Consider the following 12,419-nt stretch of genomic DNA (forward strand, 5'->3'; position numbering starts at 1 on the left):
ATATATATATATATATATATATATATATATATATATTGTTTTTATTAAATATTAATCGTATTTACAACAGAAATAAAAGGCAGAGATGAATTACATTATCAAAAGAGAAAAGAAATAGATGCGAGAAAAAGAAACTAAATGGTTTCAAACCAAGTGTCTAATAATCAGTGGAGAAAAAAAATTTTATCTAGACCAAGAAACAGGAGCATTCATTGTCTGAAAGTTCTAAGTAATTTTTCAAAAATTTTCAAAAAAAAATACCAGGATTCAAAATAGCCACAAGCTCTAAATTTTACAGGAGCTTGAGAAAGTCTTTAAAATGAGGAAACAACTAATTTTCCACCACAAATTTTCATACCACGTCTGGTATAAATGAGCTCTATCTATCCCCAAAATAAATAATATGGTTGTATCCATAACTGTAGAACTCTACGGTGCAAAAAAATTTTCAGAGCTGTGCATTACTCAAAAACGAAACCCTACCGGCTCACGTTGTGAAAGTCCTCGATGTAGGATGCTCTGCCTAACTGCACGAGGGTCTACTCTTCCACGATCAACCATCCATCGAACAGCTTCATCGACGTGGGGATATCCGTGTTTAGAGTTGGTGCCTAGATGAAGATTTGTGTGAGCCAATCGTGACGTGCCAACGGGCAGCTGTGCGCAAGAAATTTTCATGCAGGATTGCAGTATATAATATCCGACCACCCTATACCATGTGGCTCCCACCTCTCGGGCTAATCAGTCGCAGGTGCAATGGATGCGATTCCAAAGCTGAAGGATTCGTGGCCCTAACCAAGTAGGATGAGCATGTACCTGAAAAAAAAAGGGGCCGCCCCAAGCATGTAGCCCTCCCCGTCAACCATACAGTCAGTCAGTAGCTATCATGCTAACATTTTCCATTGAGAAATAATACCCCCGAAAGGACAGAGAGTTTAAATTGCTTGTCCAATTGCCTGTTCGATAAGGATATAAAGTTCTCACCTGCCACAATTATTAGGATTCTGAACAATGACTAGCCATTAGATTCTTATCCACAATGGCATGAGATATCTACCCATGCATCTACGTATCCTCATTTTTTTTAATCCATTTGGTCCCTCTGGTTCAATGAACTCCCTGTAGCAGCCCACAGGCTAACTATATATTATTAGTATATGCACTGCACTCGTATCTAGTTAGTAATTCTTTCGTTAGCTATACGAACAAATAAAAAGCCTCTCGCTGCTGCTTATTGCTATACTATATTCCTGTGAAAGACAAACTAAAAGGTCCAACCGGCTTCTTTGAAGAAAAGGTGATAGAAATTTACCGACCAGAGGGCAGTTAAGATCGAGTATAGGGTATAGGAAGACTTCTCTGGTTAGCCCAAACTAAACGCACTTCAGCAATGTCATTTTTCCCAATAAAGACGCAGTTAGGCAACGTCAAACCATTCAAGCATACCATTCCACACCTGAACTGAATTGAGCGGTGCGGCTACCAAAGCATTCCAACACATGACCCTTCCTGAACCACCACCTTGTTAATCCGTACCACTCACCAACCTTCTTCGGGGGGAAAAAAAGAAAAAGAAAAAAATAACACTGCCGGATTCTAATAGCAGCTCCTCGCTCAGCGCCACCATGGGATCCTGCTGGAATATCCACGATCTGATACACGCTTACAACAATAATTTATTCGAGTGGCTTCGTTTGCATGATAATTTAATCAGGTGACCTACTAATAGGAAATTTTCGCTGTGGACACAATTGGACAAGTGAAGATGATCAACAATAATAGAATGGACGATCCCACATTATTAAAAGCAGGAATCACTCGCGTAAGCAGCACGTTCACATACACATGATTTAATACGCTACTCGACAAGCCTGACAAAAACTACAAGAAGAAAATAAGAATGCTGAAAGAAGAAGCAACTGAGAAAAAGACAGCCCAACGAAACCCAGCTAGCCTTGGGAAATTTCTGGCCACGAGGAGGCCGCCACCCTTTGGCATGGCCCTGAGTAAGAGCTGTCAAAGGAAAAAAGTTCGTTCTCCTCGTGATCCGATAGTCCGAGCTTAGGTGAACTAATTCGATAAACAATTCATTGAGACTGACAACTGAGATTTTGGAGAGTGGCAGGATAAGAAAACATCAAGCAAGGTTTGACAAACCAATCGAACTATCAAAAAGCCAAAGCCTTCAAAACAAAGGGACCATAAGCCAATGGTCCGAGAAGAATCATACCGCAGTCCCTTTGTTCAATTTGCATGACTTAATTGACGTAATCAAACTCTACTAAAGGCCTTGTACCTACCTGGAATATTTCTCGGTTCCTTTCTGCACAATCTGCATGATTTTTTGATGTAGTCAAAATCTAAAAGCCTAGTTTGCTTTAATCTGACAGCCAAACCAAGCACCGGGTCAGACAATGGCGAAGACCGCCTCCATCAAAGTACATAACCAAAATTTGATGGGATTAGAAGAGCCTAAACCCTTGCGTATGTGGAGGATTTGAGCTCAACCTTGAGACTCTCTAAGCCTTGCTTCTCATAATCAGTAAGTGATCCCAATCCAAGTACTTCCTCCGCGCCATTCTTTCCCAGCCTTATCTGTAAAACAAAAAAGGGAGCTATATTTATGAGATGCAAGCTGACTCAAAGATCATGACCTAACAACAGATAGCATAGGAATATTTCTACTCATTTTAATCACAGAAGTCTGGTAAAAGAACATTATAGGCATAAGTGCATTAGACCGCGAACTGGTTGCAGAAAGATCACCATCTACATGATAAGTTGCAGGAAGGCATACTTCACAAAAAACTAGAGGGTCTATAAGTTGTATTTCTCAATAAGTATTGACACAAGTGAAACAGGACTCGGGTATCAGGTCAGTTAAGCTGTCTAGATACTTGTTCCACCCAAGTACTAGATATGAGATCAGCAGAGAATCTCATTGTTTGTTTCAGTGCTGAAAAAAAGAGTTCCATACTATTTGGGAAAGATTGCACTTATTGTTATATCATTGCAATTAAGCCCGATTCACTTAATGATTAGAGTAGTGGCAAACAAAGAAGATCAGATAGCAAATAATACATGTTTCGCTGTGTAAAGAACTAAAAAACTCCTAGTTACATCAAAAGAAAACTAAAGGGAGGCTGGCAAGGATTTCCACTGGGGGCAAAAAGCAAGAAATCAGCTCTAAAGGAGATTCCCTAGGAATCTACTTTGTACTGGTTGGCTGCTTGGGCATGTGCATGTTTTGGTTATGCTTTTATTAATTGAAAAACATTATGCTTTTCTTTCAAATTTTCATCCTCTCAAATGGTAGAACAATTTTCTCTTTTCTCTCTTTCTTCTTATTTTTCCGTGGGGAGGCTGGGGGCTTAGGGGTTGCTTATATTGTGCAGCCCTTATTCTTTTGAGAAACCACACTTTATCGAGCTGAATATGTAAAATGGGAAACTCTTTTAAAACCATTGGGAAAAGGATTATATCGAAGACTTTTTTAAGAACAAAAAGGTTATAATGACCATAGTAAATCTCTCCAAGCATGTATATCAATAACTACTCATGAACATGGATAAACCAGAGACTGCTAAATATTTGTATTAATTCATTAAAATTTCTTAATCAATTGATCAACTACTCTTTTTTTGTGTGTTTTAAGAAATTTTGTCGATCTATTACTCTAATGTTAAATACCCTCAGATGAATCTGCATAATATATGTCAGAGAAGACTACTAAAGAATTTGAAAAAGATAAATAACGAACCACAAAAGAATGTCAAAAAATAAAGCAAGCATTTATGGGTTTTTAAATTCAATCAACAAAAAGAAATGAAACAATATATAAAAACAGTTCAATATTTTTAAAATATTTAATCTGTTTTTCTGCATCTAAATAGGATGTACACGTAATTCAGTGCAGCCCTCTATTTTAATTCAACAGTAGCTGCTAGAACTTCTAAACTAACAGTAGCTCCTGGATTGGTTAATGCAAAATTGGAAATTGTAATAATCTGACAACCACCACCTATAATGTATCTTCACAGGGTAACTTATGAATCATTAGATTAGTTCCAAAATATTTTAAAAATTATATTTATTTCATGAAACTTCTAATGTTAAATATATATTATCTAACATCTAAATTTTTCCTGGTCCTTACATTGTCATTGTTCACATCCATTTAAAAGCTCAGTCGACGTATTCATTGTCTAGCATTTTTTATATTTATTACTCTCAACACTGCAGAATTCCATGTTGGGTCCATATTAAAGATTTATCTAGGCCCTTATCTAAAACGACCAATAGTAAATATCCCTCTCCATACTGATCTCATACTAAACTACACTGCCACTAGCGGCGTACTTGGTTATCGCATTCTAATACTATCTTGACCTCCACAAATCTTATACAATGTAAAATTTTATCCTATCTCTCATGCTCCTATGCCAAGTTGAAAATTTGTAAATCATACAGTCTCTTCAAAGCTTAGCATCGTGATTCTGGGAAAAAGGTGGACAGTATATTCAAGCAGCCTTGGTAAAATTAAATGCAAGTACGAGAAACCTAATATATACTGCCTAATAGGTCCAACTAATGCCTTTTGGCCCCAGCATATAAAAAAGAAGAGGCAGAGGAGGAGGCAAGCATTATCAACAAGGCATCAACAAAACAGGAACCATATTAACAAGTTTATTCAAGTATCTGCCATTGGAAAAACACTCCTTCCCAAACTGGCATCAACAGCACAGCATCCTTCCATCCCCCTGTTTTGCATTTCCATACACAACCTTAATTATACATCAATTTTCAGAATTCTCTATACATCCATATTGGCAATGCTTTTGTTAACAGAAGAAAAGTATTTTTTTGTTCATGTTCTTTTTTAGAACTGGCATTTAACCATCAAGTCTGCTGTTTGATGCAATACGTCAGAATTGCGAGTCGTTCAAGAGCCACTGCGTTGGTTCCAAAGTCCCAAAATGAGGTCTCAATTTTGTTTTAAAAGATGATTTGGGTAAAACTTCAGAGACCAGTTTTTGACATCTTATGTCTCGCCCTTTTTTATTTTCACATAGCTTAACAGCATATAATACTTCATACTGCTTTTCTCTAATGTGTTCATATGTTGTTGGAGGCATCAAGTAGTGTGTCAAAGTGTCTTCTTTTCTTTTCTTCAGCACTTAAACCTCCTCATATCCATTATAACTGACTGCTACTTCGATGCACACAAGTTACCTAGAGATCAATATAAATAAAAGAAAGCAGGCAAGGGGAAATTTAACATGTTGAGAAGCAGTAATTAATGATGCAATGGTGACTGACGATGAAAACCATTTTCGATCGCTAAATAGAACAATACTTCCCCATTCAATAAAAATATTTATGTCCAAATGAGCATTTTAAGAAATTCTAAGGTCATAAAACACAACAAAAGATAAAAACTGCAAAGATCCAGTTAAAGAATTGTCAGTTAGACTTGACAGATTTTGCTTCTCATCAAAATGCCATATGGAGAAAGGTATAGCATTCATACAAAAGACATGCCTAGACAGCTAAAACAAGGAGGTATCTGCCTCAACATAAGGACACATTCATAATTGATATTGAAAGTAATTTCTTTTCTGATAATGATTTAGTCATATATAAGTTCAAAAATACACTAATTTCATCTTGAATATTTATAGGTCATACCTCGGGACATCATTAAACATTGTAAATCCTCCGCAGCAAATGTAGAATTAGTCACACAAACAACTAAGTAGGCAAGTTAATATAGTGATTCAAGAATCAGCATGTAGCAGAAGTATTATTCATAACTTCCTAATCAGCTATAAGATCGCGGCAATGGTATAAAGAGGACATTTTAAATAATTGAACAAAAATAGAATTACTGAATGAAAGCTATCACATTAAGTATAAATCAGAATGTATCAAAGGACTTTTTTGTAAAAATTGTATCAAAAAAAAATACACATAAGTTTATTGAAATCACCAGGGAGGCAAAGAAAGGTAGTTCAATATGCTTGATTGCACAAAAGAGCACTCCAGAATATCTGGAACCCCATTAAGTCCTTTCAAGCATGCATCAGCAAAGACAGCACCAGCATAGCTGTACCAAATGCTACTGCTTAAGACCCGGACACATACCTAGATATTTCTAGACTAACTCTTAAAATCAAAGCCTTGGACATAGGAAATCACATCAAACAGAAAGATGTGCATACAAGGCAAGGAGCATAAAAGCAACATTGAGAAGTAAGGCCAAAAAAACTATACAAATTTCAATTGAAGTATTAGATAAATTGTTGCTTGTCTCATTCAACACAAGACCTATTGACTAATCTGATTTAAAATTTAACTACTTTTGAATCATATGTTATTGTCATAAAAAGAGTATAAGATGCCAATAAAAAAAAGGAAGGGCAGAACGGATATATTACAATGGTCAAGAATTAATTATAACCAGTAAAAAAAACTCTTGTAAGGAAAGACAGAAATGGCACAATGTCAAAAAGTAGTTGCAACTAGTAAAATATTAACACTTATTGTTGCATTATAAGATATCTCACAGAACAGGAGGCATAAATAAATATATCAATATATGGAGGAAGCCATGCTTCTAATCACATTTGGATTTACCTCCCCTACTAGTGAACAAAACAATCAGAAAAAAGTAAACAGAAAGTTTACGAGTATAAAACTGTATGGCTCTAGTTCAAGCAAGATCCAGAAGTAAGGGAAATAACTCTTAAACATCTAGCAAGATCTAGTGGAAAGAGAGAGCAAGGAAAGTTCCTTGAAGAGGATATGAGACAACATTTGTAGATTGAAAAACCCTAAAGTGGCATGATTGATGGCACAACTAACTGTAATAACGCACATAACCCACAGGGAAAAGAAAAAAATGATAAAAACAGAAGTATATTCTAGATTCCAGTCTCCAAACAGGATCTAGGATGGTAGTTGATCATTGTTTTAGTTAACCTACATTGCACAGTTCATCTAAATAAAATTCCTGCCAAGGCAGGAAAATGATCATGAACAATTTAAGGAGTGACAATACCAGTTATAACAAAAAGAAAAATGATACACGAGCAATTTAAGGAGCAAAATACAAGCCAGAACAAAGCCCAAGATCTTTTACTCTTAAATGTTATAATTGAACTTTGAGGTCACCAAAATTGCCCTGTAAATTGGCCACTTAACCACCCCATGCTGAAGATTCTCTATGAAATGATTAAGGACTCTTAACATCAAAAAAGTACGCAAAATATATCATGAAACCTCAAACTTGAGAAAAAGAGTAGGAAGGTGGCACTGATTAGCTAATATGAAGAAAAGGATAGAGCCTAAATAAAATAAATATAAAATAATAACTGTGTCAAGAAACTATTTGCCCTTACTCAGTATGGAAACAGTTCAACAGAAAACAGAAATTTTAATAAAATCATATCCTGAGTAATCTTGTAAAGGCTAACCTCTTGCAGAGAGTAGAATATCAACTTCATCTGATAGCATAGAAAATTATTAGGTAAACTAGATGGCATAGCTTCTGGTAAGAATAAATTTTAATCCACAGTTTTCATTCTTTTTTCATGATTTATCAAAATTTGAGATCGTATGATTAAGCAGCAGTAATATGCATAAAAAACGCCCGTTAAATTAGCAGTTAATAATAAAAACCTCTGACATTGCCCCATTAAATTTCCATAAAAGACAGTAATGCAAGATAAATCAAATTATCGACTGCAAAATTACAAACATACTAGTTAGAGAAAGCTTTAAGTCCAAAACAACTATTGCTAGCCTCAGATATCTTCACACTTACACCATGGACAAGGTTGCAGAGCCTTTCCCAGCCTTTGCTTTCACCACCTCAGTTCCTCCATCTTGCGTCCTCTTATCCTCAGCTGTTAGCCGCATTGCTTGCCGGAATAGCCTGCCAATCAGAATAAAGTAATAACTCAGTCATATAAGAGCTCTGAATGAAGCCAATGATAATAAGAAGAAAAAAAAGTCAACAACAATGATAACAGAATACACGCATGAAACAAAGAGACCCACCTGGGAAAACAGAGGCAGAATGGTTATATCGGCAGGCCCACCAACAACAGGTACATTAACCTCTGCAGCGGACAACTTTCACCACTTAAAACCAAAAAGGACACTTTGAGGGGAAGACCACCAAATACATACATAAAAACCAAGAAAAGGCAAAAGCTTTACCCTCAACCGGAACCTTTGCCTTCCCGGCAAAGAAAGTCTTAGCTCTCACCACATCGAGGGTGGTGACTCCGAAAAGCTTCCTTTGATCATAGGTCTCCGCCTTCTTGAACACCTCCGCCGCAATCGGCACCGTCGAATTCACAGGCTTGCCAATCATATTAACAAGTGCTAAATTTAACCAAAAAACACAATTGTTTGCATACGTTCAAGATGAACGAAATAAAGAAGGGGCAAGAAAAGGAAAGAAAAAGAAATGGAAAGGAGTGGTGGTGGAATACAGTAGGGCAGTACTTGGTTATGGCCGTGCATAGAGGCTTGACGATGCCGGCATTGATGTTGAACAGATCGTCGCGGGTCATACCCGGTTTCCGAGGGACGCCGGCCGGGATGACGACGACATCGGAGCCCTTTAGGGCTTTCCCGAGTTTCTCCTCGCCCATAAATCCGACAACCGACATCAAGAAAAGAGGAATCCAAAACCCTCGATCAGATATTTTCCAGGATTAGGAAGGGAGAAGGAGATGAGAGATGGTACGAGAAAGGGCAAGGGGGGGCCTGGGTTGGCGTGTTGATGTGGCTGACGTCGGCGGCGACGCCGGGGTGCCGGCGATATCGTAGAGGGAAAGGGAGGAGACCAAAGGGTTGAGATTCATGAGGAGAGCAAGGGGCTGGCCGATGCCGCCGGCGGCGCCGACGGTTTCCTCCCACCTCCTCTTCTGAGGGCGGTTTCAACCGATCGGAGAAGGAAAACCCTCATCTTTCTTTCATTCTAAGGAGGAAAGATGGAAGTAAAAAAGGTTGGAGAAAGAAGAGTGAGGCTGGCACTAGAGGCTGGAGCGGAGGCGACAGCGGGAGAGGGAGGGAAGCCTTTAAACAGAAATAGAAAATAATAATAATAAAAAATTTAATATATCGGCCCTCGCACCATATGTATATGAGCATAGATTAAAAAAAAAAAAAAAAAAAAAAAAAAAAAAAAAAAAAAAAAAAAAAAGAAAGAAAAAAAAAAAAGCAGCCGGCAAGGAACGCTCGCATCCTCGGCGAGTGTAGAATGTCGCCGAGGTTTGTTGTGGAGTCTGCTCGAGCATTGGCGATGGAGTCCAGACTCACCACCCCTTCAGATACACCCTTGATAGCTCGGGACATCTGGGGTTCCTTCTCTGCTCAGGCAGCTCCTCGGACGGTGTTCTTCACTTGGGAGCCCCCACCCTCGAGTTTTCTTAAGGTAAATTTTGACGGGTCGGTGTTGGATGGAGGTACGCGAGGCGGGGCAGGCTTCGTCATACGGGACCCTCACTCCAGGGTAGTGGCAGCGGGCGGTTGCCGGTTATTCGACATATCAGTTTCAGGGGCAGAGTTGTGAGCTGCCTGGGCAGGTCTTCGCCATGCGCGGCAGGTGCTGCGGGCCAGCTCGATCATCTTGGAGGGCGACTCGGCTACAGTTATGTGTAGATTCGGCGGGACCCGAGTGGTGAGAGCACTGACCACCCTCCGATCCGGAACATTAGGATAATGGTGAGGGATGGCGTGGCCTTTGAGGCCAAGTCAGAGAGGCCAATGGGGCGGCTGATTGGATGGCTGCATACGCGGCCCACCACTCAGCATACGCCCTGTGGGCAGGAGAGAGGGAGCTGCCATTGGCACTACGTGAAATTGTGTATTTTGATTTTTTTGGGTGTATTCGGACACACGTTGTTTGAAGAACCCGTTAAAGCAAAGCAAAGAAGAAGAAGAAGCAGCTGGCTAAAGAAGTAGAAAACATCCTTTTGGCTTCTTTAAAAAAAGCTTTCGAAGTGATGCGCCGCATAGGAAGCTACTCAGCTAGCAACCATGTTAGCCTTCCTGCTTGAGTGGCCTCGAAAAAACTACACTCCACCCATCCATTCTATATCAAGAAGCAAGAACACCAATAAACAAGAGCAGCTAACATTATAAATAAGAAAGATCTTATACGATGGGACCAGCTAGCTACATGAGGCACTTTGCACGGAGAGTTTGTTTGATCTGCAAAATATGTTGGAGTAAAGGTAGGTGAGAAGGAGCACCTGAGCTATTCTGATTTTCCATTATGCCACTGTCACAGAATCTCCCTCCATCCAAATCTATGCGGCTTTATATACATACAACGCAATACGTATACCCTCCCATCTAGCTCTAAGAGCAAAGATCTAGCTGCTACATGAATGATTTGGTTGGTATGATCATGAAGCAGAAACCCTGCATCAAATTGCCGAATTTCCTACAGACCTGTGAATGCTAAGACGATCGCATTGGTATTGGATGGCAACAGAAGGAGAGAGGTGAGAGCCCGAATTGATTTTCATAGAATTTTAAATTTTGATTCCGTTTCCACAAAGAAGCGTGACAAAAAAAATAATAAAAAATAAGCCTTCTAATAATGTTCTTTATACATGCTCGTGCCACTGCCACATGATCGGCCAAAATCTCAAAATTATGTGAAACGTTACAAGTAGTGCGATTTTGGAGAAACCTCGAAGAGAGATGCATGCTCGGATCCCAAAGCTAATATGTAGGAAGATTTTAACTTTCTTTTTGTTTTTTCGATTCCATTTGTTTTTAACACAGGCTTGCTCGTGTTATTATTTTTTTTTTGTTGATAAAACCAGAATATATTAATACCAATTTAGAAAAAATCAGTTGTATGAATCAGAAAAAAAATGTGGAAAAAGTTTTTTAAAAAATATCCGACATAGCAATCCATAATGTAGTTTTTATATGATTAGCAATATATGTCGCTATACAATCAGCAACATTTTTAGCTTCTCGAGAAAATATACGTTATACCATGTGTCATATATTAATGGATGAGAAGTATCCGGCTTAGATTGTTTGAAGTCAAAACATATTACACACATACCTATTCAATAAGGCAAATCACATGACACGTATCTGTCTATATTATTTCTTTAAATCTTGGGTTCTTCGAAGTCAAACTAATGACACGCATGCCTGTTAAAATAGAGAGACATATCTATCCTTCATGTTGCCATGACACATACCATAGCAGATAGCTATGATGCCATTTTTGCACTATAAAGTAGTGTACCATTGCAGATAGCTTCCACATCACCATCTTAGAGGTGGGTAGCCTTATTTGATTCCTAGAATAGCATTATCCTCGAAATATATGGCACATCACTATAATGAAGAAGATGGAAAAGAGTCATCCATCTCCAAAATAGATAATGCGGTGGCTATCTGCCTATCCATCATGGGAGGGTGCAAAAATTGCGCCACAAAGTATCCTTCTTCGTGTGGATGGTGAACAGATGCCTATTTGATCTGCCGCACTCAATGGCGTACCCATGTAGACTAACCTATTCCAAGGCACCGAGTCACAATCTGATGGGATTTCTTGGAGAAATCCCACTGCCAAAGGATTAACCCTGCAATCTCATCTCATGGGAAGGCACGGCTCCATATTACGACAGAGCTTTTCTTAGGAATTGGCGCGGAGCAATCTGCTTGTATCCTAGAAAACAGAATCCTGAAATTGTACTGATGAAGTTGCGACAATAAAATTAAGAAACATCAGGTTTCCAAATCACAAACATAGACTGATAGACTCTCTGAACAGCAATCTCATCCAATAAACTTTCGCTTACAAATCGCTACAATTACCTCTTAACCATAGCAAGCAAAGGGGCTAATGACGAAGAGAAGGGGAAAAAAGAAAAATAACAAACTAGAACTAACAAGGTATCTTGGAGGTAAACCACTCCATGACGTGAAGAGGTGCTTTGATAAGCTCGATCGACAGCTCCACCAATATCGTCACACAGAGGCAGCACGGGCATATACACGACAGCAGCAACCTGTAATTATGACCAAACCAACCTCAATTAGATGCAAGCCTCCTCTGCATTTAGAAATCATATATCTTCCTATTCTTTGTGATTTTTTTGGGAAGAAAGGAGAACATGAGACTCAGATAGAGGACGTACCCTACGATCCAGACCGCGACGCCGATGAGGGAGACGAGGAGGGAGAGGAAGGCGAAGGGGAGTCCCAACAGCCATCCAAGCGGCCGGCACTCGCCGTCGCAGCACATTTTCTCCTCCTCTACCGTGTTATCCCTTTCCTTTCCTCAGCTTCAAAACTCTCTCTTCTTGCTGTTGTTTAAGCAAGTTTCTTCTCGATTCCAATAACTCAGGGCAGGTTTTCCACCCTCTCCT

General features: G+C 39.0%; 1 protein-coding gene and 1 pseudogene across 2 annotated transcripts; both read right to left on the reverse strand.

Annotated features, from left to right (window-relative positions):
- Window positions 1-483: 483 nt before the first annotated feature.
- LOC103701274 (malate dehydrogenase, mitochondrial-like) lies at window positions 484-8,497 on the reverse strand (annotated as a pseudogene). Its single transcript, XR_016398079.1, has 4 exons — window positions 8,224-8,497; window positions 8,062-8,123; window positions 7,826-7,936; window positions 484-2,595 (listed from the first exon to the last, which is right to left on the reverse strand). The product of XR_016398079.1 is annotated as a malate dehydrogenase, mitochondrial-like (transcript).
- A 3,240-nt stretch (window positions 8,498-11,737) lies between these two features.
- LOC120111930 (signaling peptide TAXIMIN 1) lies at window positions 11,738-12,350 on the reverse strand. Its single transcript, XM_039130318.3, has 2 exons — window positions 12,189-12,350; window positions 11,738-12,059 (listed from the first exon to the last, which is right to left on the reverse strand). Exons 1-2 carry the CDS (start codon window positions 12,293-12,295, stop codon window positions 11,936-11,938), a joined length of 231 nt encoding a protein of 76 aa, XP_038986246.2. The 5' UTR covers window positions 12,296-12,350; the 3' UTR covers window positions 11,738-11,935.
- Window positions 12,351-12,419: the final 69 nt, after the last annotated feature.

This window comes from Phoenix dactylifera, chromosome 12, assembly GCF_051530095.1.
Source record: "Phoenix dactylifera cultivar Ajwa chromosome 12, Ajwa_hap1_PhDact_Kaust_v1.1, whole genome shotgun sequence".
Taxonomy (NCBI): Eukaryota; Viridiplantae; Streptophyta; class Magnoliopsida; order Arecales; family Arecaceae; genus Phoenix; species Phoenix dactylifera.